This window comes from Anabrus simplex, chromosome 5 (assembly GCF_040414725.1).
Source record: "Anabrus simplex isolate iqAnaSimp1 chromosome 5, ASM4041472v1, whole genome shotgun sequence".
Lineage (NCBI taxonomy): Eukaryota > Metazoa > Arthropoda > Insecta > Orthoptera > Tettigoniidae > Anabrus > Anabrus simplex.
The window spans coordinates 453125633-453150796 of record NC_090269.1 but is presented as its reverse complement, the minus strand read 5'-3'; the positions used below and the strand labels follow the sequence as shown (position 1 = coordinate 453150796).

The window sequence follows — 25164 nt, the reverse complement described above, 5'->3', positions numbered from 1 at the left end:
CTTCTCGTCTGGCTTTTATTTCTCGTCTTGTCAGTCTCCAAAAATCTCTCCCCACCAACGTCTCCTGTTTGCTTACCGATATGTCTCCTGCTATAATACATTCTATCAATCAATAAACGGATGATTCTCACATTCTTTAGTAAACTACTGTATTTTTCATTTTGGCGCGGTTACATATTCTTGCTTCCACTGTTTTTGATTCTGCGCACTTCATTTGTTTTTGTCTCTCGTTGCGTGTGCATAGTCATGGTGTTCAACCAACGAGCTAGAATAACATAGAGAGGCGGAAGCGCTGCCTGGGTGAACCTAATAGAACGAACGACCGCCATGTTTCCTGTTGTCACACAATCGAGGGGGCATGGCCTTTAAATGTCGAAAAGTGTAGAAAATGCGCATTTTAGAATCGCTGGGGGAGAATTAAAGTCCGTTGCCGAAAGGTTGAAGCATGAAAGCGAATACCGCCACTTCATCATATTGCGGCACGAGGCCAACATCACGATCAGTTGATTGTAGGGTAGTTCGAAATCATCGCACAGTGACATACGAATATGCCTCGAAATCGGAACAAGAGCGTTACCCTGCTTGGCTGTTATGGTTAAGCGTAAATTAGAATAAAAACGATGAACATAAATATTTATTAAAATATTAAAATCATAGGGACCTATAATAGGTTACAACCTCATTCTGTTCATATTTTTAAAATCATTGCATCCTCATGAGTACTGTGTTCCTTTCTTAATCTGTTTACCCTCCCGGGTTGGTTTTTTCCACGGACTCAGCGACGGATCCCACCTCTACCACCTCAAGGACAGTGTTCTGGAGCGTGAGACATTGCGTCGGGGGATACAACTGTGAGGGAGGGCTGCACCTGCTATGCTGAACAGGGGCCTTGTGGGGGGGAGAAGGAAGCGGCCGTGGCCTTAAGTTAGGTACCATCCCGGCATTTGCCTGGAGGAGAAGTGGGAAACGACGGAAAATCACTTCGAGGATGGCTGAGGTGGGAGTCGAACCCACTTCTACTCAGTTGACCTCCCCAGGCTGATAGAATCCTGTTACAGCCCTCGTGCCCCTTTTCAAATTTCGTGGCGGAGCTGGGAATCGAACCCGGGTTTCGAGGGTTGGCAGCTGCTCACGCTAACCAGTGCACCACAGAGGCGGCCCATGAATACTTTACTACAATAATCGTTAGTGTAATTATTTGTTATAATATAGGGGGATATCATGTTTCTCCCATTACCATATCATACTGGGATTACTAGCTTGAAAGTTGTCCATTATGAAGTGTGGCATAGTTTTAAAAACCAAGGCAACAGACATCTACAATAAAGGCTGTATACATTTCAAAAATAGCAGTAAAATGCTGTATTTATCATACTTGGTGTACGTTTGAACGAAATAAGTGATTTTTTTGTGGTTACGTTTTCTTGGTGGTGGGCGTTCCATTTCCTTTATTTGTAAATGTGAATGAAAATTAAATAGGGCTGGAAATGTACAGAGCATAAGCAACTGAATTGAGTGGGATACCATTTATCTCTTTTCGCCCTCACAACGCATTGTTCGGTTAATTCCTTGTTCTTTAAACGAAATCTGAAACAAAATTCGACAAATAATTACCGTGGCTATCCGTACTTTCGCTAAGTAAACTATAAAATGGATTTAATTACAAACAGAAATTACAAAAAGGAATCTCGGCTATAATTCAGTAATACTTACTTAAAGTACGATATATCCTTGGTTTTATTACTCCGATTAATACAACCATACACTGAGCTTACGACTGGCATTCTTGAAAGCGAGAATCTATCTTTTCCCTTCTTAAAACTTAGGGAATGAAATTGGCATTCACGATCTCCCTGTCACCTCAACATACGCTCTCGCGCCAATTCGCTTTGTTTTGACAACCGTTAACATGGCTGCCTCTTATCAACTTGCTTCAAGCAGGGAGCGCTGATGTCAGGTATACAGCCTCTCTATGTTATTCTAGCTCGTTGTGTTCAACTCTGCTTTTGGGACTTCCATCGCATGAATAAGTGCGAGTGCAGTGTCCTATCGGGCAATGGTAAAGAAGTAGGGGACTGGGCAATATTGTATTGAAAATTGCCCACATGTGTTCAGCATATTTTCAGGTGACGCAACATAGGATTCTTAGTGATTTTTATTGGTACTAATTACTCATAATGAAGTAGGAGGATGAATTTTTATAGCCATCTTTGTTTCAAGAGATGTTATGGGTTGTTGTTGTTGTTGTTGTTGGAGAAATTATGGGCTCTATTATTTCACCCGGTCACATCAACTTATTATTACGATAGGACGGTTCGGTTTCCAAGTGCTTATTTTGTCGTTTAATATATGATATGCATTTGGTTTTTGGCGCGTATGGCCGTACTTAATGCAGTTTTATTCCGTTGTGTCATTTCTGCATGGTTCGCTACGAGGAACTTTCAACGTAAACTCTAACGTGCCAAACCGCTTCAGCAACCATGTACATTAATTTTAACACAGTTTAGGCTGCTTTAATGTACGGGGTCCGCTGTCTGTAATTTCTTTTGTTTTGCGGATATTTCAGATATTTATCCGTTTTAGGTCAACTCAAAACCGTCGAAACGGCGGGATAGATCTCAACCAAACTTCATATTTAGAGTATACTCATCCCGGGGAAGGTTTCGATATGCATATCGTTTTAAAATCTTTGAATAGACGGGGGGTTTATAGGAACACCAGAATGGTTTTCCTCCATTTTCTCTTATAGTGTTGATTTTCTGTAAACTCCGTTTACCGTACGTGAAACGCCTCTTCGTTATAAACAACTTTCGTTATGTTCATAATTTACCTTACTCTTTACATGACGGAGAAATTTACAATTTTCTGCTGGCATCATGCTCTGCATTGAGTGACCAACAGACCGACAACAAACCTACAGGTTACCATGGCAACGTCTCTGACTGCATTCAGCAGGGAAGTAATGTATTGCCATTTTCATCATCATGCTTTTAAATTCGTTATTGTTCCTTGGGTACAGTTCCCTCTTAGCAGTGCTAGTGTGCAGTTGAGTGGACAGTCACTGTGTAGAGGTAGCGTGGACGGTATTGAGTAGTGATTCTACAAGTGTAATTCGTACGTTATGGGGGAGCAAAGTGGTGGTGAGGAGTCTCCTGATCCTTCAACCCTCACAGTTGCTCGGGAAGAGACAGTTCAAATGGACCAGGATGAGGATGATAGTCCAAGTGAGAATAGTGGTACAGTGAGTAACTCGAATACACCAAATGCGGTGGTGAATAAAGAGACTGGTGCTTCGATTTCGAAGACTGAGTCGCAGGAACTTTATCCTAGTACTCACTATGGACCTTTCATTATTTTTGTGGAGTCCACAGCAACAGGCAATGTCGGTAACATGCATCCTATGACCCTGGGTAGAATTTTCTATGAGAAAAATATTCCAGGCATAAAATCAGTGGCCCGCAAGGGACGTAATAGGGTACAAATAGAATTTGTATATGCCGTACAGGCAAATTCATTTTTGAAACACCCTTTATTAGTTGAGCTTAAGTTACGGGCATACATACCTAGCTCTAATGTATTGCGGGTAGGAGTTATCAGGGGAGTAGAGAAGACCTTGAAAGAGGATGCTATATTAAAGCACTTAAAGTCTCCTGCTGCTATAAAATCTGTAAAGCGTTTGAACCGTAGAATTGTTAACGAAGAAGGAACACAGTATGTCCCTACTGGATCTATAAAAGTGGTTTTTCGTGCGCAGAAACTTCCACAGTATCAGGTGCATTTAGAGGTGGAGCCATATGTTTTTGCTCCCATCATTTGTAAAAAATGCCAACGGTACGGTCACGTTGATAAGCATTGCAGAGCGACAAGTCCAAGGTGTGGGAAATGTGCATTGCACCATACTACGGCGAACTGTACGGAAACTTTCCTGCAATGCGTACATTGTCGCGGCACCCATTCAACTGGAGATGTTGACTGTCCAACTCACCAACAGCAAGTCCACATTAAAAAGATCATGAGCCATCAGAACTTATCGTTCAAGGACGCTGTACAAAAAGTCCAACCTAGTGAATATAATGTAGTAGACAATTCCCAAAATTTTCCCCCTTTAACTGGGGAGGAGCAGACTCCTACACAGTCGAATCCTCGTAAGAGAAAATTTACACAAGTAATTTTAAAATCACCGAGACCAGTACCAGCCCCAGGATATGATAAGGAAGGTTATCAAAATTTGGTTCGGGAGATTCCCCGCATGGAGATGGCAGCTTCAAGAGTTACACCTGCTTCCAATGGCGCAAGCCGGCGGATGGAGGCACCTTTGGACGAACCTGTTGCCACGAGTAGCGTCTCAATGGCGCAACCGCTTTTGTCATTTCATAGGCAAAGAGAATATCTTCAAAGTGGTCTTTATCAATCTATTCAGCAATTGGTACAATTATTGGGTGATCACCCCGCGTTAGCTCATAATGTATTCCAGTTAAGGGACAGGGTTTGCAGTTTTATTCAATTCTATGATCAGAATCACTCAATGGAACGCTAGAAGTCGCTTGAACAAACGTCATGAGCTATTTAAATTAATTCAGGAAACAGTACCTCACTTTTTAGCTATACAAGAAACATGGTTTAATCTTGAGACTTGCATTAAGTATCCTAATTACAAAGTTTTACGTAATGATGGACCCGGTTACGGTGGGGTTGCCTTTTTGGTCCACTCGTCCGTGACATATCGCATTCATTCGAATATTCAGGCCATACCCCATACATATGTTATAGGATTATATTATATGCATATTTTACTTGTGAATATCTACTGTCCTCCTGAATTTTCCATTACTGAGGGACAATGGAATCAATTCTTTCAACAATTTACTACCGAACCATATGTTTTTATCTTTGGGGACTTTAATCTTCATCACACACTGTGGGAAGGAAATTTGGATACACTTCAAGGTACACAGTTCCTTAATGCAGTAAATAACCATGCTCTTGCTGTTTTGAATGATGGCTCTCCTACGCGTTTAACTGCGCCTTCTGCCCCTCCTAGCGCAGTAGATTTAACATTGTGTAAGCGAAATATGGTGTCTATCACTACATGGCATACTTTGAGTGATACTTATTCCAGTGATCATTTCCCTATTGTTATTTCTTATGGTGTAGGCAGACCCTTTTCTCCACCGCAGCACACATTTCAAAATAACATGATTCGATCTTTGAGGAGATTTAAACCGCAAATATATACCGCTTACATTGAGGATGCGTTACAAAAAATACCGGAAAATAATTTTTCATATCCAACTTTACTGCAGATTTTAACAGATTATATTAATCTTCACCACCCCATTATTGTGTCACCCCCTTTATCTTCTAGGAAACCTGCGCTTGTTAAGTGGTGGGACGAGGAATGTCATTTGCTGATTCAAACCCGCAAAGTACTTTTTTGACAATATAGGCAGCACGCAACACCTGAAAATTACTTCCGGCTCAAACGACACATAGCACAAACTCGCCGAATTTTCCATCAAAAACGTTGTGTCGCTTGGAGGGAGTTTATATCGTCCTTCACGCGTCAGGTTCCAATTGCAGACTTGTGGAATGCCATCAGGGCAATCACACGAGTTACGCAGCACTCCCCTGCCAAGACCATCCCAGGTCAGGTATTATCTGATTTTCTTGTTAGAGAGACGCCAGATTTTGTTGTACCACAGTATGTTCATTCCCAAGACCCACTAGACGCACATTTTTCCGTATTGCTACAACCCTGCGATTATTAGGAATTAGAGGCAGTACTCCAATCGTGCTCAAATTCCTCCTCAGGTCCAGATAATGTGTCATATTAAATGCTCAAGTTATTACCTATTAAAGCAAAGAAGGCATTATTAAACAGGTATAATGATATTTTTCGCAATCATAGTACACCTGTTAGTTGGAATGACTTTTTTCTAATTCCCATTCTTAAAAATAAGCAGTTTCCCACTGAGGTTAGTAATTATCGTGGTATAGTACTCAGTTTGTGCCTCCGTAAAGTCTTTCTAAAGATCTTACTTCGAAGAATCATATGGGTATTAGAATACTATAACTTGACGCCTCGATATCAATATGCCTTTTTTAAGGGACGCAGTACATCTGATGCATTTAATAGTTTTGTTATCGATTTACTATTAGCTTGTCATAGAAAACATAGTACCATAGCGGTTTTCCTTGATATTCAACGGGCTTATGATTCCGTACCTTTGAACATATTATGGGAAAAACTTGCGACTCTTAAGATTCCTGAGGGATTTATTATCATTCTCAGACAACTTCTGACTTATCGAACACTCAGATTTAAATCGACACCTTATACAATCGAGCCCCGGCAGGTAAGTAATGGGTTGCTACAGGGCGATATTCTGAGTGGTATTCTTTTCGCTCTTTTCATGAAAGATTTCGAAACGGTCATTCTCCGTCATGCTCGACTACAGGCGTATGCTGACGATTTTTTGCTTTATTATACACATGAAGATTTACAGCTCTGTAGACAACATATTAGTTACACGCTTCATGAAGCCAGAACATGTTTAGAGGCCCATGGGTTAAATCTTTCCATAGCGAAATGTCGAGCGATGATATTTACACATCACCGAACCTATGACCGATCGCCACTTGCTTTTGATCAGTATGAAATACCAGTGGTTAGTCACCATAAATATCTTGGGTTATTTATCGATCAAAAACTTACATGGAAACATCATTTTTTATATTTGCGTTCGAAGAGTGAACGGTATATTCAGGTAATACAAGCTGTAACCCGTAGGCAATGGGGGGCAGATCCCGTTGTGGTGCTATCTTTGTACAAAACCACTATTAGATCGATATTGGATTACGGATCACATATTTTTGACTTGGCATCGTCTACTAACTTGAATATTCTTAACACTTGTCAATATAAAGCAATCCGCTCCTGTATTGGAGCTTTAAAGTCCACACCTACCAATGCACTTTTAGTTGAATCCTGCGAAGCTCCCTTACAGGTACGTAGAAAAATACTTGCGACGAAATATTTACTTAAAAAGTTTTCTTTAACGAGTCATCCTTTAATTCCGAAGTTACAGTTACTCTCGGAGAATTATTCCGTACGGCGTCAGGGTTTACGCAGATTGCCAGTACTGTTTCATGCTTTTACTACATTGAATTCGAAACAGTATACCTTAATACACAGTGTTAATTTAATACCCTATACCTTACCCTATCAGGTTTCTTATTATAAGCCTCAAATAATATGGCCTATACGTAATGGCTCTACTAACGTTACTTGTCTGCAGGGGACCGAGATTTTTCCTGTTAAAAGAGTGAAATTTTCTAATATTCCACGAAGCATAAACATTTTTACACTCACACCAGGCAAATGCTGGGGCTGTACCTTAATTAAGGCCACGGCCGCTTCCTTCCAACTCCTAGGCCTTTCCTATCCCATCGTCGCCATAAGACCTATCTGTGTCGGTGCGACGTAAAGCCCCTAGCAAAAAAAAAAAAAACATTTTTACAGATGGGGCAAAGAACGTTAATGGAGTTGGGTCTGCTTATTATATACCTTCTCTAAATGTTCAAGAGCAATATGGTTTGCCTAGTGACTGTTCGATTTTTACGGCGGAGTTATTCGCTATACAGCAAGCTTTACTTTTTGTTCAGCGACAGGGATATGCGCGAGTTACAATCTATACGGATTCGCTGAGTGCATTACAATCTTTGGTTTCGTATGAGTTATCCTATAATTGGTATGTATACAATGTCAAGAGTCTCCTTTATATGCTTGACAACGTCGGTATTTACATAACTTTAGTATGGGTACCAGGTCATGTGGGTATCGAGGGCAATGAAAAAGTAGATTGTCTTGCAAAACGTGATTCTCGTCTTCCTGTTCCGAATACTAACAATATTGTTCCTGCTTCTGATTATGTAGTTGTTATCTGACAGGATGGGCGTCAAGAATGGCAGACTGCACAAGTCAAAGGTAACTTCTATTATCATTTACAACCAACACTTTTGGTTAAACCTTGGTTTCTACGAGGATCATATTCTAGACGACATATTATTAACATCATTTGGTTACGGTTTAATCATGCCCTTACACCACAATATAGATCACGTTTCCATTTAACGCAGGATACAAACTGTTTGTGTGGTACAAATATTCGTAATGGCGACTCCAACCACATTTTATTTGAATGTTCTTTATATGCTAACCCCCGTAAAAAACTTATGACTAATCTCAAGTGACTCAAGCAGGTTTTTCCAACCAGTGTTTCTTGTTTGCTCTGTAATCCTACAGTCGAGATTATTAGCGTGCTAAATTCATTTCTAGATGAAGCCAATATCGTGTTATAATTCTGTCTGTAATATAGGGTGAGAATTGCTCATGCTTTTGAAGGTTCCATTTGAGTGATTCCTCATATCATTAGTGTATTACTTGAGAGTGCTATTTTGGATTATTCGTGTGGGTGAAGCTTTGGAAGCAGTGTGATTGCAAGATTGGAAGTTTCCCGTATGAAAACAGTCTGCTCTAGCAAACTAGGGTTGTTATGTGATATAGTGAAGATCAGTGTTTTGTGTTTTCTACTTGCAAGCTCAAGCATCAATTATTGAACTGAAGTTTTTCATTTATACTAGTGTGTTTACATGAGTAAGCGAGTATTGACTGGGTGAAATGTCGTAGACACAGCCCATAAGCATCAGCAAGCAAGCAAGTTCCTTGGGTAGAAGGCAAGAGAGGCGTCAATCGGCCTATCTGTGGGATATTGGCGGAATATCGTTGATGGTTATAACCGCCCTCGAATAGCTTAAGTAATGACGCCATTAGTCATATTCTTATTTGTTTACCTAAGAATCACTGCACCTAAATTTCTCCTCTGTTACCGCTTTATTATATCCATAACTCACACCAGCATAATTTATTGAGGGGCATTTGATTTTCCAATACATTCACTTGGCATTTACATATTTGTCGTTATCCGGCTGTCCTCAGTTATAATCAATCTATTAATTTCAACTTTCAACTTTCTTAACTGTATTATTTTCTTTCTTAATTACGCCGTATGTACACGAGTGCTAGAAACTACTGGATGTATTTCCACCAACCTTCATATTTAGAATCCACCTGTCCTTGATAGATTTTGGGGCAAATATTGTTTCTAAATCACTGAACTGACTGGGGGTTTATACGAAACCGAAACAGTGATTTTGCACTTCCACAAAATATTCACAACCAAACTTAATGGAAATCTATCTACCTTGATGGAAATTAACTTCTAAACCTTGTTTCTCATGTGCATCATCTCGATACGAGGATTAATAAGGGAATTATCATTAACGGACCATTTTTCGGTACAAGTCCCATCGGACTTAACTCACGAGCGGGTGCGTGTAAAGCGTATTCCTTACAACTTGAAAACTACTGAAGATAATCGAACCAAAGTTTATATTTAGCATCCACCTGTCCAAAGGTAGGTTTTAAAGGTCAATAACATTTCATGTTCCAGAATGGACTGGTGGTTTATAGGGAACCGAAATGGTGATTTTACTCTTACACAATATATATAGAACAAGACCAACCTGACTGGAAATCGACCAAACGTGATGGAATTCCACCTCTCAAACTTTTTTTCATGTGCATTTTTTCGTTAGGAGGATTAATAAGGGAGATATCATGAATGGTCAGTTTTGCAGGTTAAGTCCAGCGGACATATCCCAAAAGGTGTTGTACATGGAGCAGATTCCTTATCTATATAAATCAAATCGTAACGACTGTGTACCTCTACATTGACTATTTTGGCGAAATTTTCGTACAGCTTTCCGTTTAAGGGGTAATAATGACCATCTGCATAATTTTTGGTTTAGTTTCCTGAAAGTCTTAATTTTTACCCTCCTTGCCCAAAATCCAGATTGCGGCATAATCTGCCAGATGAAAAAAGATAATTGAAACTTGACAAAATTATACGTTTTAGCCTGTAACGAACTGAAAACTTCCATGATCATTAAATTTTTCACTTTTATCCCCAAAGAATGTCTAAAGAGCCGGCAATTTTAATGATGGTGCAGATCTTCAGAAAGTCCTATCACATAACGAATTGCACAATCTCCGTTCAATTTAGAAAGATCTACAACCTTGGTCTTATGACTTTTTGCATTATCTGTATCCCTTTTACGTTTGCTTTTTCTCTATGAATCGATGTTAAGTAAATTTGGACTTTTCACATGATAATTCATACTTTCAATTACTGATATGAAATACAGAATCGTCAAATTCTTCACGAAAATTGGCCCACCCAGTAGCCATATGTGAGCCAAATGCTATGTATGTAGCTGTCACATAATTATCCGAAAAGTAATGCAATGTGAGATAATCTTACAAAAACTTTACCCTGTTCAACGTTTCTAACTCCATCTGATCCAAGAATAGATGAGATATCATAGGACCAGCCATTTAGGCCACTAAATCCGGCGTCTTATGGTGTAATCCTTTCTCGATATGACGTATGTTTAGCAGCAGTTAATCTGTAAATGAAGGCCTGCAATGTTGTAAACACGCATATACTTTCGTATGTCGATCTATATATATTCACTGATGTCGATTTGTAGCGATCGAGAAAGGGGTTGTCTGCTATTGTAATCAGTACTCCCCACACCGACTTTGACTGACAGTAGGAAAGGGGTCCTTCTCCAACTCCTGTGTAACTGTCATTAGTAAGGAAGTCCTACCATTGTAATGATTTGTTCACTTCTCGATTTGACTTGCAGAAGGCAAGGGAGCATGCAGTTTTTTTTAAAACTCCCCTACCCGATTGCATTTGGCAGTAGGCAAGGGTGCCTGCCGTTATAAACAAATGTCCTCATCTAATATATGACTGGCATTAGGCATAGTGGCCTGCTATTTTGATGGATACTCACCAGCTTGGTGTGAGTGGCAGTAAGCTGGCTGGCAGTAGGAAAATGGGCCTGACATTATAATGATAACTGCACAACTCAATTTCGAGTGATTAGTAGGGTAATTGCCTGGCATATAATAAAAACACCTCAAGTGTAATCTGTCTGGAAGTAGGAAAGGAGGCTGCCATTTTAACGAAAACTCCCCAAATCGATTGTGTCCGTGCAGTAGGCAATGGGGCCTGCAATTATAATGTAAACTTCCCAACTCGATTGTGAATGGCAGTAGGCAAGTGAGCTTGCCGTTATATCACAAATCTGTAACAAACACTTTACATTGGAAACAATGTATAGGGACCTCCCCATGCTCTTTCTCGGATAACGCTAAGAGATATGCAATGTTAAAACAATCTTATTTACTGCATGTACAGTATTTACTTCGATATTTGAATACAATGTGGAATACTGTAGCTAAGCACGGGTACAATGTAATAACCGGTAAGTTTATTTCAGATATATTACATATTATACGGTAATATTGTGTTTAAAGGATTGTTGTTTTGAAGGTATGGAGCCTTGGTTGTAGGCGGCCCTACATCGATTCCATAAATAAATCAGCCCTCATGGATACACACAGTCACCACATACAGTTTTAGTACACTTTTGCGTATAAGATACATTGATTATACCAACGAGTCACAAGAGACATGATGCTCATTCACACTCGGTGCCGCCGAATGACGCTCGTTCGAGAAGTTATATACCCTGATGCAATGTTACATCGTGCATGAGGGTGCGTTCTATATTTGGGGCGAGTTCATTCTTCCAGATGCCGCCACAATACACCCCTCTCCTCCCCCCGCCCCCGGAGAAAGAAAATTCACAGATTGAATTGACGGCAGTGATGGTGTGCATGGGCGATGCCTCTGACCAGCCAGTAAATCTGTCAAGAGCAGTGAGGAGATAATGATAGCTTTCGCAGACAGGCAGTGGGCCAACAATATCAAAGTGAATGTGGCTGAAATGGCCTGTGGGTGCTCGGAAATTCCCCAATATTATGCTGCTTCACTTTATTGCATTGACACAACAAGCATGAGTCCAGGCGTTAGTGCTTTTCTGAATAGACGGCCAAATAAATTTATCTGAGACTAGAGGAGAAGTGGCTCGGATGTCTGGGTGACTTAAGTTATGGAGCTTGTCAGAGAACTTGCGTTGAAAAGGATGTGTCAAGAATGGACGGTGTTTTCCAGTTGATGTCACGTATAATGGTAGTCATGGTGCCTGGGAGGGTTACTGTATCTAATGTCACCGTGCAAGTTGGCCGTGCAGATAGGGGCATGTGGCTGTGAGTTTGCATCCCAGAGATAGTGGGTTCAAATCACATTGTCGGCTGCCCTGAAGATGGTTTTCCGTGGTTTCCCAGTTTCACACCAGGCAAATGCTGGGGTTGTACCTTAATTAAGGACACAGCCGCTTCCTCCCAACTCCTAGGCCTTTCCTATATCATGATCGCGAGAAGACCTGCCTGTGATGGTGCGACGTAAAGCCACTAGCAAAAATTTAAAAATTTCTAATTTCAGCAATGTCCACCATGCAATAAGGCTTTGAGTTCGTCATCGTCCGCTTGGGATAGAGCCAGCGTAGCATAGTCATCTTCTAGTGAGATGGCTTCAACACAAGACATCGTATCAGCGACAAATTTAACCTGCTCCCTTTGTATGCTGAATATCAGTTGTGAACTGAGATATGAAGGACAGCTGATTAAGTTGGGCTGGGGGTTTGCGTTGAGAAAATGCATAAAGTAGAGGCATGTGATCTGTATATAAGGTGCATTATTGAGCTTGCAGTATATAACGGAAATGCTGGACAGCCTCATACACAGCTAACAATTCCCGGTAATAAACCAGCCATGTTATCTGATGCGCTGAAGGGTTCTGCTGAAATATGCTAGGGGCTGCTTTCTAGCTTTCTGTTGCAAACATGCTCCAACTTGAGTATTTGATGCATCAGTAATAAGACCTAGAGGCACATCTTGCAATGGATAAGCTAGTTCAGTGGTTTGCGCTAGGCTTTCTTTACATTTGTGGAAAGAATGTTGCAATTCTGGAGTCCAGGGGACGGGTTTAGAGCCCTTAAGCTTTGAATTGGCAAGGACATTCACCAACAGCACCTGCAGTTCAGCCGTATGTGGTAGGATACTTCTATAAGAGGTTGACCATGGCTAAGAACTGGCAGAGGCCCTGGACAGTGTTTGGTAGAGAATATTCCAGGGGAAATTGGATTCTTTCTGGTGGAGGTTTTGTATTATCCTTTGAGAGCTGATAGCCAAGAAGGTTACCTCACTTGCACCTAATACACCGTAATGGGCTAATCTCTGGAAAAGTCCACGGAGATGGTACATATGTTCTTCAGCATCCCATGAAAACACCAGGATTGAAAGTTAGAAATTTCATTATGGCCCGTATTGAACTGAGATTACAGTGAATTAAAAGTGTTTCAGATCCAACTTTTCAATGCACTCACCAGGATATCGTCCATATACGGGAAACAGAAGTTTAAATCCCTAGTGAACTCATCCATAAAATGCTGGAAAGTTTGTCCAGCATTGCATAACCCAAATGAAATGTAGGGAAATTCGAACATACCGGGTAGCAGTCGGGTATTGTCCTTGCATTCAGTGCCCGGTAATCGCCACATGGATGCCATGAGTTGTCCCGCTTAGGTGCTAGGTGCAAGGGTGAGGACCAGGGAATGTTAGAAGGCCTCGCTGTACCGCACCTTACCTTGTCCTTGAATTCTTTCTTTGCCGTCTGGAATTTTTGAGGTCCCAGACGAGATCGACAAGAGACCGGTGGCCCTTCGGTTATCCTAATGTGATGTACGGTATTGTGTTTAATTACAAGTCATTAACCTCATTTTCGGTTCGTATTGACGACAATGATTACATACAATTTACAAAATATTTGTTTAATGTTAACCTAGTCAATATTTACAATACCACATCTTGTGGTTAAATGATTACAAAAAATAGAAAGATCGTGAACATATTTCGCCCTTCTTAATGGGCATCATCAGCACAATGGATAACCTTAAAACAAATAATTACGATTAAGACTGTTTACAATTGTTGATCATATAAGATTGGAATGAGATGTTGTGATGTTAAAAGTTATTTTCGTTATCATGATTAGAAGGTTTGACGTGAATGTTACAAACACAAGTTAAAACTATTGTAGTACAACTTTACAATATTGTCTAAAAAGTATATATTTATATTGGTGAGAAGTTTTTTAATCGGCATTCGTCTGGAATTGAAATGGATCCTCTTCTTTTAACTTTTTGGTGAAAGTCAATATTATTGTCGTGTTCACCACCAAGTAGATTTGAAGAATAAAATATGTATAAAACATATGTTTCTTTTGTAGAAAATTAGGTTAGGAATGAATATTGGGTGTTTCTTTTTGAGTTAAACTGGTTAAAACACATTCAGGTGAGAATACGTTAAAATGGGATATATATCCTATATGATCAACAATTGTAAACGGTCTTAATTGTAATTATTTGTTTTAAGGTTATCCATTGTGCTGATGATGCCCATTAAGAAGGGCGAAACATGTTCACAATCTTTCTATTTTTTGTAATTATATAACCACAAAATGTGGTATTGTAAGTATTGACTAGGTTAACATTAAACAAATATATTGTAAATTGTATGTAATTGTGTTTAGTATCGCGTTGGATTCCAGGTGGGCAGGTAATGGAGTGAAAGTCAGTGAGCAACATGCTAAAAGGTGAGTCGGTGAATACTGCAGCAGTCTTTATGCTGGCCTGTTCGATAGAGGCCAGAGATGCCTTAATGTGTAGGCCGGTGGCACCGTTGAGGAGGCATCTGTTATGGTAATCAGGGAGTAAATAGTAGTAAGCCAGAAAATCAGAACCAATGATGGTTGTTCTAAATTCAGCAATGACAAATTGCCAGCAAATGTCGTGATGTAAACCAAGGTTGAGGTTCATGGGAAGGCTACCATACCTCCTGATTGTACTACTCAGCTCTTACCTGGAAGATTTTCATGTGCTTCCCAGAAGCTTACACAGGAAACAGCAAAGGCCAGATCCGGTGTCAATCAGGAATTTTGCTTTGGTATTCTGATCAAAGTAAACAGATGGCAGCTCGATGTAGAACAGACAGTTGCCCTCTTCAATGGCTGTTCGTTCGATTTTCTGCCTGCCAGGAACAAGGACTAGTACATTTTACAGCTTTATCCTGGAATTTTTGTGGTACTAGCAATCCCGGCTCTGTGGCGTAAGGGAACGGTCGCGGCTTTTATATCTCCTACTGTGGCTCCTGCCTCTGAGCTGGTTACGGGCCAGGGCATCGATTTTACCAGTCAATTCCTCCATCTCGTTAGCGAAAATGTTTGGTGGAGCTGTAGCATGGACGGCCAAGTGGTTATATGGTGGTGTGACATTAGGTGAAAGTTCCAAGATCTTGTCTCTGAACTTTACTATGTCAGCTAGGGGCATTAACTGGGCCACTAATATAGCCTGCAAGTGATCTGGTACAGCAGCCGATGCATGAAAAGTTCCTTTTCCTATCTTACATGAAAAGTTGTTTTCATACACTTTTGTCATGAAGTGGGCTATCGGCTAATGACTTTAAGTGATGTAAGAACTGTGATGGTTTCCTGTCACAGAGTTCTTCGTCACCAAGAAGTTGGTGAACTCGCTCGTCTTTGGATGTGGAAAGGCGATGAACCAGTTCGGATTTTAGTTTTTTATAACATCCTGTGGCGGGGGTTTAACGGCAATGTCTTCTTCTTCTTCTTCTTCTTCGGCTATGACCTTGGTAATACCAATATAATGGTCCGTAATTGGACATTATAAATTTTCCAGCTAACTCATTCTTGGTTGCCTGCGTTTTGCCCTCATGTGCTAAGTTGGGCTCATCAGTTGGTACTTAGCACACCTACCAAGACGCAAGGCTAGTGCATACCGTGGAGACCACTGCATAGTCTACTTGAAGCCACCATCAATGCCAACGCACTATGAGAGACTATGTCTCACTTCCAATAATTGATGCCTGCCTGGCCATCAGATGATATAGATGTTGATTCCCATAGGGAACATGAAATATTTGTCCTGAATGAGTAAATTTATAATACCAATATAATGGTCTGTTATTGGACAATTTAGCCCACGAGGGCGAAACGCCGGCAATCAAGAATAAGTTAGCTGGAAAATTTATAATGTCTAATAACGGACCATTATATTGGTATTATAAATTTACTCATTCAGGACAAATATTTCATTTTCCCTATGGGAATCAACATCTATATCATCTGATGGCCAGGCAGGCATCAATTATTGGAAGTGAGACGTAGTCTCTCATAGTGCATTGGCACTGCTGGTGGCTTCAAGTAGCCTATGCAGTGGCCTCCACGGGGATCTTCTCTCCAGGATCTCAAATCTGGGTAATCCTCAAGTGAACTCCACAACTCGTCGCAGAAGACACTCCTGTTATTTTTGATCGGCCGGGTGGCTACACATCTTTACTTTCCACTCGCGCCGAGCCAACAAAGCATATAGGCCGACTCCTCGTTGGATGTCAGCCTCCCTACCACCAACCACCATGACGACCACCACCACGACCATCACCACTACCTTTGCGACCGCTGCTCACACCTTTTCCTCGCTTTCCATCACAACTGTTACGTCGTCCCATTCATCGCCGCTTCTATCCACCTCTCTCCCCGCGCTACCTCCTGTTGATCCACCTCGACTATTACGTATTCCTCCCCGCTACTTCACCCGCCCTTCTACGCTGTCTACATCTGCCTTGCCGACCACGACATCACCACCACCACTGTCCGTCGTAACAGCAGCAGCCGCTCATCAACCTCCAACACCGTCAGACACATCAGCCACAAACGAAGTCTTCAGTTGCGTCGTCCGCGGCGTAAGCCCACTCATCCCGGCAACTGACATTCAAGAACAACTTCGCCTTCAAGCCATACCCGTCAAGAGGGCATTCCGTATCTACAACTCCACCGGTCCGACGTATTTAATCAGACTTCAGCTTTCCAGTGCAGCAGCCGTCGCCCACCTGATCTCCAGCGGAGCACTTCTCTACGGCCGTCGTCATCCCGTCGAACCCTCTCGTTCACCTCCCCGCCCTAGATATCACCACTCCACCTCTCGTCGCCATACCCGGCCTGATCATCCTCCCTTCCAACGCTCTATCTATGTCCGTCCAACTCCTTCTTCTGCTAATATCTCCCTCCCACCACCACCGACCCTTGAACATCTCCGACACCTCACAACTGTCCTCTATCACATCGCTTCAACACTTTACCACCTTACACTTCCACGAAACTTCCTTCTCGACACTCCTGTATAAATCTCAATCCGTATAGCCAGTCATCCAAATTTTCACACCGTTTTTCCCTCTTCTTCATTTCAAACATCCCACTGTTCTCTCCACATCTCCCGGCCCGAGAGATCGCGACACGATCTAGGGGGCCCGGCCCGTCCTTCGGGCGGGGAATGAAAGCTCTGCAGCAGCAGCAGCCTCCACGGTATGCACTAGCCTTGCGTCTTGGTAGGTGTGCTAAGTGCCAACTGATGAGCACAACTTAGCACTCGAGTGTGAAATGCAGGCAACCAAGAATGAGTTAGCTGGAGAATTTATAATGTCCAATAACGGACCATTATATTGGTATTATAAATTTACTGATTCAGGACAAATATTTCATCTACATCATATATGACCTTGGTGTGAAGCTGAGAAAAAACATCGAATTTAGTCTGATTGGCCATAATGCCAGCGAGCCTGAATTGAGGCACAACTTGGGCAAACCAAACAGTTGGTCTTTCTTACCAAAACGGTGGTAACTTGGCAGAAATTTTGTCAACATGACCAACGCTGCTAGACATAGCAACGGTACCAGCAGTCTCATGCTCCTGGAGCCGGGTTAGTAAGGCTTCGTTCTGCTCTTGCAAAGGCTTCGTTAAGGCAATAAGTTGTTGGAGTTGGTTCTGTAAGTTGTTATGTAGTTCCTCTAAAGCTTTTAATCGATCCTCCACCATAATCAAGATGGATACACAACTCAGGACCAAAAGAAAAAGAATACTGTAGATACTGGACAATATTACAAAGAAGTAGGTAGAAGTACAACGTGTAGTTGTGTTTGTAAGTGAATGAGGATGTGCAACACAAGCACAAATTTACAAATAGCTTGAGACAATCTTATAGGTTAGGTGGGAACAAAATATTATGCAGGTGGGATATGGTAAGAGATTCACATGGTAAGTTGACAAGATAATCTTGCGGAGATTATATCAAAATCAAATGAAATCAAAATCTCTTTATTTGCAAATGAGGTGTCTACCTTGGTGGCAAATGGTACACTAAAATACATTATTGTCAAGCACTAAATATTAAATTAACAAGAGAAGAAAATTTTCCTATAATACAATTTATGCTAACAACTTTTTCTATTAAACACACAGCTCATCCTTAATAAATTTATATTGTTTACAAAATTCTACTTATAATATCTCCTGTACTACTTACAAATATAGTCAACGGATATACAGTATGTGGAATTACTTCAAATGATACTGTACAACTGGTATAAGATTAAACTTTACATTGCATTTATTTACTTATTTTTTTTACCCATTCTGGAACCTAAGTAGCATAATGACCTGCTGCGTCTTAACCAGAGCCCCTTTTGCCAGCACTTTTCAGAGTTCCTGAAGGGCCTTCACAGCTACTGTAGCGGTCCCAGGACCCTCGAAGCCCCCACTGTACTTCACCCCTACAGGCAGTCCCCTACTTTGGCTGTCCAAACTCCTTAGACCAGGGGATGGAATTAATTTATTCACACACAATTTTTTTTATTTACAATAAGCTGCACTGGTCGAATGCCCTCTAACACTTCATTTATTTTCTCTGTTGCTGTTTATTCTCTTCTTGAATATCTCTACAGATTTTGGAAAAGAATCAAACACTACCCATGGTAAACTGTTCCACTCTTTCACGCCCTTCCCAATAATTGAAAATATACCCCAATCGCTTCTGCTAAAATTCCTTCTAATTTTATACTTGTGGTCAGTTCTGCCAATATAATTATTTTCCAACTGAAGCCTCTCACGGATTTCTCCCCATTGCTTCTTCTCCTGTGTAGGCTCTACATAATCCTATAAGTGTAGTTTTCTCCCTTCTCTTACTAAAGTTTCCCACCCAACTTCCTCTAACATTTCTCATACACTACTTTTTCTCCTGAAATCCCCTGTTACAAATCTTGCTGCTTTCCTCTGCATACTATCAATTTCTTTTATTAGGTATTCTTGGTGAGGATCCCAAACACTGTTTGCATATCCCAATAATGGACAAATCATACTTAACTAATTTTTTTTCTTTTAATTCTTTATTGCAGCCTTTAAGTAGCCTCGTTATGATATGTAACGATTTGTATGCTTTCCCAACAATGTCATCAACATGACCCTTCCAGTGCAAATTACTTTCAAAGCATATGTTGATTTAGTATATATATTTGAAGATATTAAGCTTAAACCATGGGTTCCATTGTCCATTTCAAGTCTTGAGAAATGTCCATAAAATGGAATTGTATGTTATACCTGTAATGTAACAACTTAAAAACCACTAAAAGGCACGATTACGATTTTTAAAGAAGTACAACAGTTCAATCAGTTGTAATCCATGAGGAGTAGGCTAGTTTGAAGTATTTGTACATGTTTGAACATCAAATAAGGTAGGCATATATTGTGTTGCAGTCTGTATCTTAAGCCTTAATTAGCAACAACAGGAAGAATAATTGCACAAAAGATTGCAGGATTACGTACATCAATTGAACATGAAGATTGCAATTGTTGTTAGAAAACTAGGTACTGTCAGTTATATAAATTTTTTTGTATTGTTCACAACGAATTTATGTTATATGCATAATTTTGCAATATTCCAGAATAAATATAACATAGGTTATATTCATACAAGTTTTTAGATGAAATGTTGCATTCTCGAAAATTAACAGATGCAGCATGCAGTTGCCAGGTGCAGACTGAAGCGATGAGTATCACTGACGATTGTTAAGACTCTGGCGACTGTTTTTGTTGTTTGTCGAATTGGTTTGATACATGATATAGATGCTGGTTCCCCTGAATGAGTACATTTATAATACCAATATAATGGTCCATTATTGGGCATTATAAATTTTCCAGCTAACTCATTCCTGGTTGCCAGCATTTTGCCCCTAAGACAAAGTCTCTCAAGGTGCATTGACATATCCAGTGGCTACAAGTAGCCTACGCAGTGGCCTCCATGGTATGCACTAGCCAGCGTCTTGGTAGGCGTGCTATTTGCCAACTGAAGAGCCCAACTTAGCACACTGGGGCAAAATACTGGAAACCAGGAATGAGATAGATGAAGATTTATAATGTCCATTAACAGACCATTTATATTGGTATTATAAATTTACTCATTCGGGACAAATATTTCAGGTTATAGTGTCCGCCACGCCAAGTCTGTATGCGCCGAGCTTGTCAACCATCACCCCACCCCCTTAAGCTCCAGTGCGCCAATCGCGAGCAACATTTAAGTGCTGGGTGGTCCCTTCTCTCTTCTGTCCGTGGTCGCGCCGCATGGGATGATGGAAATTATTCGAGATTAATCTGGAGTCTTCTATTTCGCGAGGTTGCTGGATCCATCAAACATCCAGACTATTCCAGAAGGGCTGGCACAGGTATATAGGAGCAGTTACTTGCCTGCAGTGAGTCAGTGAGAGACGGAGTTAGTGAGTGGGAGTGAGATTGAGTTCGCTGGAGCGCAGTCAGTGATGCTGGGAGAGTGCAGCCTGATGGAGCATCTGCTTGTTGCAGCCGAGGGCTCGTTCCTGTTTCTCTGATGTCGTGTGTGTGTGTCCCTTGAGGCTAGCTGCTGGAGGAGAACCTGGAGTGTTCAGGAGCTGCGCGAAGCGAATACTGGGTGCCGACGTGTGCGGACTGCGAACGGGGTTTGACGGATTGAGTGAACAGCGGATACTATCCCGACCTGCGAGACTGACGTGTAGGCTGTGGACCGTGACAGCGCTAGCGAGTGTGACTGAGTGGTTGAGTGAGTGTAGTGTACATAATCAATGATTCTGTGTGTGTGTGTCATTGTAGGAGGAACATGAGAAACTAAGAGAGAGAGAGCGCGAACCGTGTGAGTGTACTTGCGTAAGTTGTAATCTCGGCTATTGTCTGTGTGTGTGTGTGTGTGTGTGTGTGTAAATCTGTATTTGTAGTGCTAAGTTAATAAATGTTAGAAATAGGTTGCTACCAGGTTCTGTATTCATTTATTTACTTATTTACCCTGCCTACACGTTACAATATTATCTGATGGCCAGGCAAGCATAAATTTTTGGTAATGAGAAGAAGTCTCTCAAAGAGCATTGGTACTGCTTGTGGCTCCAAGTAGCCTACACAGTGGCCTCCATGGTACGCACTAGCCATGTGTCTTGCTGGATGTGCTATTTACCAACTGAAGATCCCAACTTAGCACACTGGGGTGAAACTCTGGCAACCAGGAATGACTTAGCTGGAAAATTTTTAATGTCCAATAACGGACCATTTATATTGGTATTATTTGTTTCATATTCAGAAAACGTGGTAGTTCCAATGTAGTAAACAGTTGAATGCCTCTCTGAAATAAAATATGGTAACATACCATAATCTGTGGTGAAGCACGTGGTTATGGTATGAGCGTGAGTGTCACCACATACAGTTTTAGGACACTTTTGCGTATAAGATACATTGATTACATCAACGAGACGTGATACTTATGCTCATACACACTGACCCCCGCTGAATGATGCTCTTTCAAGAAGCTTTATACCCTGATGCAAGAGGGCGTGTTCTGTATGTGGGGCGAGTTCCGAGATATAGTTGAAATTCATTGTGATCTTCAATTGTTGAATTTTGTCACCTACCAGAGGTGCCAACTGTTAGGGATCGTTCCTAAATATTGCGGATTTCACCTCACGATTACAGCATTATGGTGAAAGGGAAATTATTACGGGAAAAAAGTCACGCTAAAAGTAATTTTCTTCAGTGAAAAAAGAATTAAGGAAAAATGTTCAGTCGTTTCGAGCATGACTGACGTTGTTTCAATGTTTGTGAGTTGCCAACGATACTTACTTGATCATCACTTCCTTTTGGTATCCTTGAGCATTGTGAAATTCATTGTGAATGAAGGAACTCTACTCTGCTCTTCTCCACTGTATAAGTAATGTTGTATTTGCAATGTTATGACAGTAACTCTCCCTCAGAAAGAGCTTTCAGTATTCATAGGAAAAGTCAGGCAGAATTCAGGCTTCAGCAGCTGCCACAATTCCTATACTCGCTGCTAGGTGAAGGCTTCATTCATACCTTCCCTGACCCCATCAATGACTGGACAACAGGTTGTAGGTTTTCAGTAAGAGCATGTACTGTACCCTGGTGCATTGCAGGAGAAAGCATGCTTCAAGAAAACCTACAGTAAAGAGCAACTTTTGGGTGCGAAAGAAGCTGCGGTGATGGTTGGGGGGGGTATAAGGGACATCCTACTTCAAAGGTTCGCACCTGCCCTAGCCATGTTCAGTCCTCTGTGTGTGGTAGGTAAACTTAGTGTTGTACTTGGTTTTTTCATAATAAGGGAAGTCTTTTCCTCTCTTTCCTCAGCAAATGCACAGTAGCTGAATGAGTTATCCGCCAGACTAAGTCAGCACCACAATCTCAATTCCATCCATTTTCTAGCATACATCAAGGGATAATACTGTCAATGGTGAGTAGATATTGCAGCTAGAAGGTATATGTCAGAAAATTGAGCTTCCCCAAATTACTGTGGTAGAAGAGGTAATGATAGGTCGGGATGGAAAGCTCCGTTTTGTTTTGGAACTGTGTTTCATTTTAAATTATTGACAGAAGTTATTATAGCACTTCTCATAGTGTAATTTAGGTTGTTCATCCCTCATTGAACCACTTAATAAAATGCACTTAAGTCTGATTCTGTAGCACATGTTTGTTCTTGTGCACATTCTCTGGGGCATATGATGTTGATGCGTTTGCTCAGAAAATGGATGTTTATGCCAACCTCCTCCCATAACCATTTCCATCTATTGCTGCACCAACATGCTATTCCACCAGGTGTGCTATCTACGAGTGGTATTGTTAAGTACAGCTAGGACTGTACCTTAGTGAAGGTCACTGCTGATTCCTTCCCTCTCCTGTCCCATCTTTGCCATAAGACCTATCTGTGTCGGTGCTATGTAAAGCAGCTTCTATGACACATCATTCTAGCTTCGTTTTACAAGTTGTGTCCGAGAACCCTAGAGCCCCCTTGTATCTTAGGACACTGTTCATGGGTAACACTTGAAGTCAATAACCATTATTGAAGAGTTTTACTATAACAATAGTAGAAGACCATTGTTCACCTCAAAGACAGATGCTCATATTATAAAGATGTTTTTGAACACATCACTTTGGAGCATTCACTGTCTGGAATTAAGACATCAATAATAGTTGACACAGAAAGAAAGAAAAGAAATAAAATATCAAAAATATGATGTTACTAAAAATGTGTCAAAAAGTCACATGGATAGTTCAAATCGCAGGAAATGGGATAGTGCACAAGGTTGACAAGAGGAGAAAGGTTTGTCAAAAGTTGACCTTAAGAAGAGATTGATAGGATGAATGTTGAGAAACCCAGAACTCATTCAAATGATTTCAAGGTAAGTAATTGGTTAGGAATTTGGTAAAGGCATGGTGCAGATTAGAATAGATGGAGGTTGTAAAATTATGTAGATACAAGCAGGTAAGCACAGAACATGGTGTCACGGATAATGTAGTGGCATTTTCACTTATTTCTCACGAAGTCTCCTATCTTTCAGTTGAAACCAGTACTTGTTGGATGTTTGAATTAGAAGCCGCATCCTGTGATTTGGATTCCATTCAAGACTAGAAATAATGTATGAGAAAGAAATTGACATTATCAGAAACCTACAGGCTTGCTTGTTTACTGGATTAGTCTATAAGCTAATGACCCTAACAATACATGTTTTCTGTTCCTTGTTTCAGTGGAAAGTCAGTGGAAGTAACTAACTACTACAGTTGCTGTGTGCAATGGAACAGAAAGTAGAGATCAAGGAGGAACCGCTGTGGCTGGAAGGAACCGCCAGTACATCATTTGTAAATATCATTCAAGATTACCTTCCAGTGATTAGAATTAAATTCACATTTAAACAACTCTATATTAAGAAAATAGTGCTAATATCGGAAATGATATAAAGGATTATTCTAAATAATTAATTACATTTTGAAATTACACTTTTTGAAGAATTTCATCAGGGATAATGTTCATTACATAACAAGGAACATAAACTTTCCATATTTGTAAGGTACTTTTGCAGGTGTTTTATAATATTCTTCTTTCATCACACGGCACCTATAGATCGTAGTCTCTAGGGCTCCTACACACTGTAGTATGTCGGTGCTCTTTGGATGAGTGGTGATGGGAACCTCGATGTCGTTCATTGGTGTTGATAATGTTGGGTAGATTTTGACATTGAATACACACCATTCTTCCCAGGAATAGTTTAAAGTTTGGTTACTTTATTCTTATTACCTTCAGTATGGACATAACGGAGGTAGAGATGGAAACACTCCTGCATTTTGATGTATGTTATTTTGACTGACTTCACTGTCTGCTTGGAATTGCGGACTCCGTTTTAAATATCTTATCTTGGAAATTCTATTAACTAATATATCATTGGCGCGGGAGTTCCAACTCGTACCTATTTGGTTTTGTCTCTTTGAATTTAAATTCGTACATTTGTGTTATTCCTTGTTCAGGCTACTGTGGCAAAGTATTGTACTAGAGCCTTCCTGCATTATTGCGAGATCTATCAAAGATTTGAAGCAGTTGTTCCTTGATTCGCAGATAATCTGTAAGTTTGTTTGCTTATTTCTCTGTTTCATTCTCATGATCTATGTCCTTTACTTCTTTTGCGGCAGTTACCGTCTGGCTATAATCATCCTATGAGAGGGCGTTTGTTTACCTTTATCAGGTGCGGCTTTAGCCAGTTTTGACTTTGGTCACTTTACTTGTACGGGTTTTGATCCTTAACCTTGTTGATTATGCTGCATCTTTTAATAACATAGTATGTATGTATGTATGTATGTATGTATGCAGTAGAACCCCTATTTAATATTTTCAGAGGCACCTAATCG

At 40.7% G+C, this 25164-nt stretch overlaps 1 protein-coding gene across 3 annotated transcripts in view; it reads left to right on the top strand.

Moving 5' to 3' along the window:
• The first annotated feature begins 1992 nt into the window (after nucleotides 1–1992).
• Nucleotides 1993–25164, top strand: part of LOC136875114 (zinc finger protein 501) — a 66945-nt gene continuing 43773 nt past the window's right edge. The window contains exons 1-3 of one of the 3 annotated variants that reach the window (XM_068227997.1): nucleotides 22489–22720; nucleotides 23826–23903; nucleotides 24013–24123. In XM_068227997.1, coding sequence (XP_068084098.1) covers nucleotides 24058–24123 — 66 coding nt within the window. In that variant the 5' untranslated portion in view covers nucleotides 22489–22720; nucleotides 23826–23903; nucleotides 24013–24057. Of the gene's footprint in view, nucleotides 2060–22488; nucleotides 22721–23825; nucleotides 23904–24012; nucleotides 24124–25164 lie in introns of those variants that run through there. The other 2 variants (XM_068227998.1, XM_068227999.1) reach the window with 2 other exon arrangements.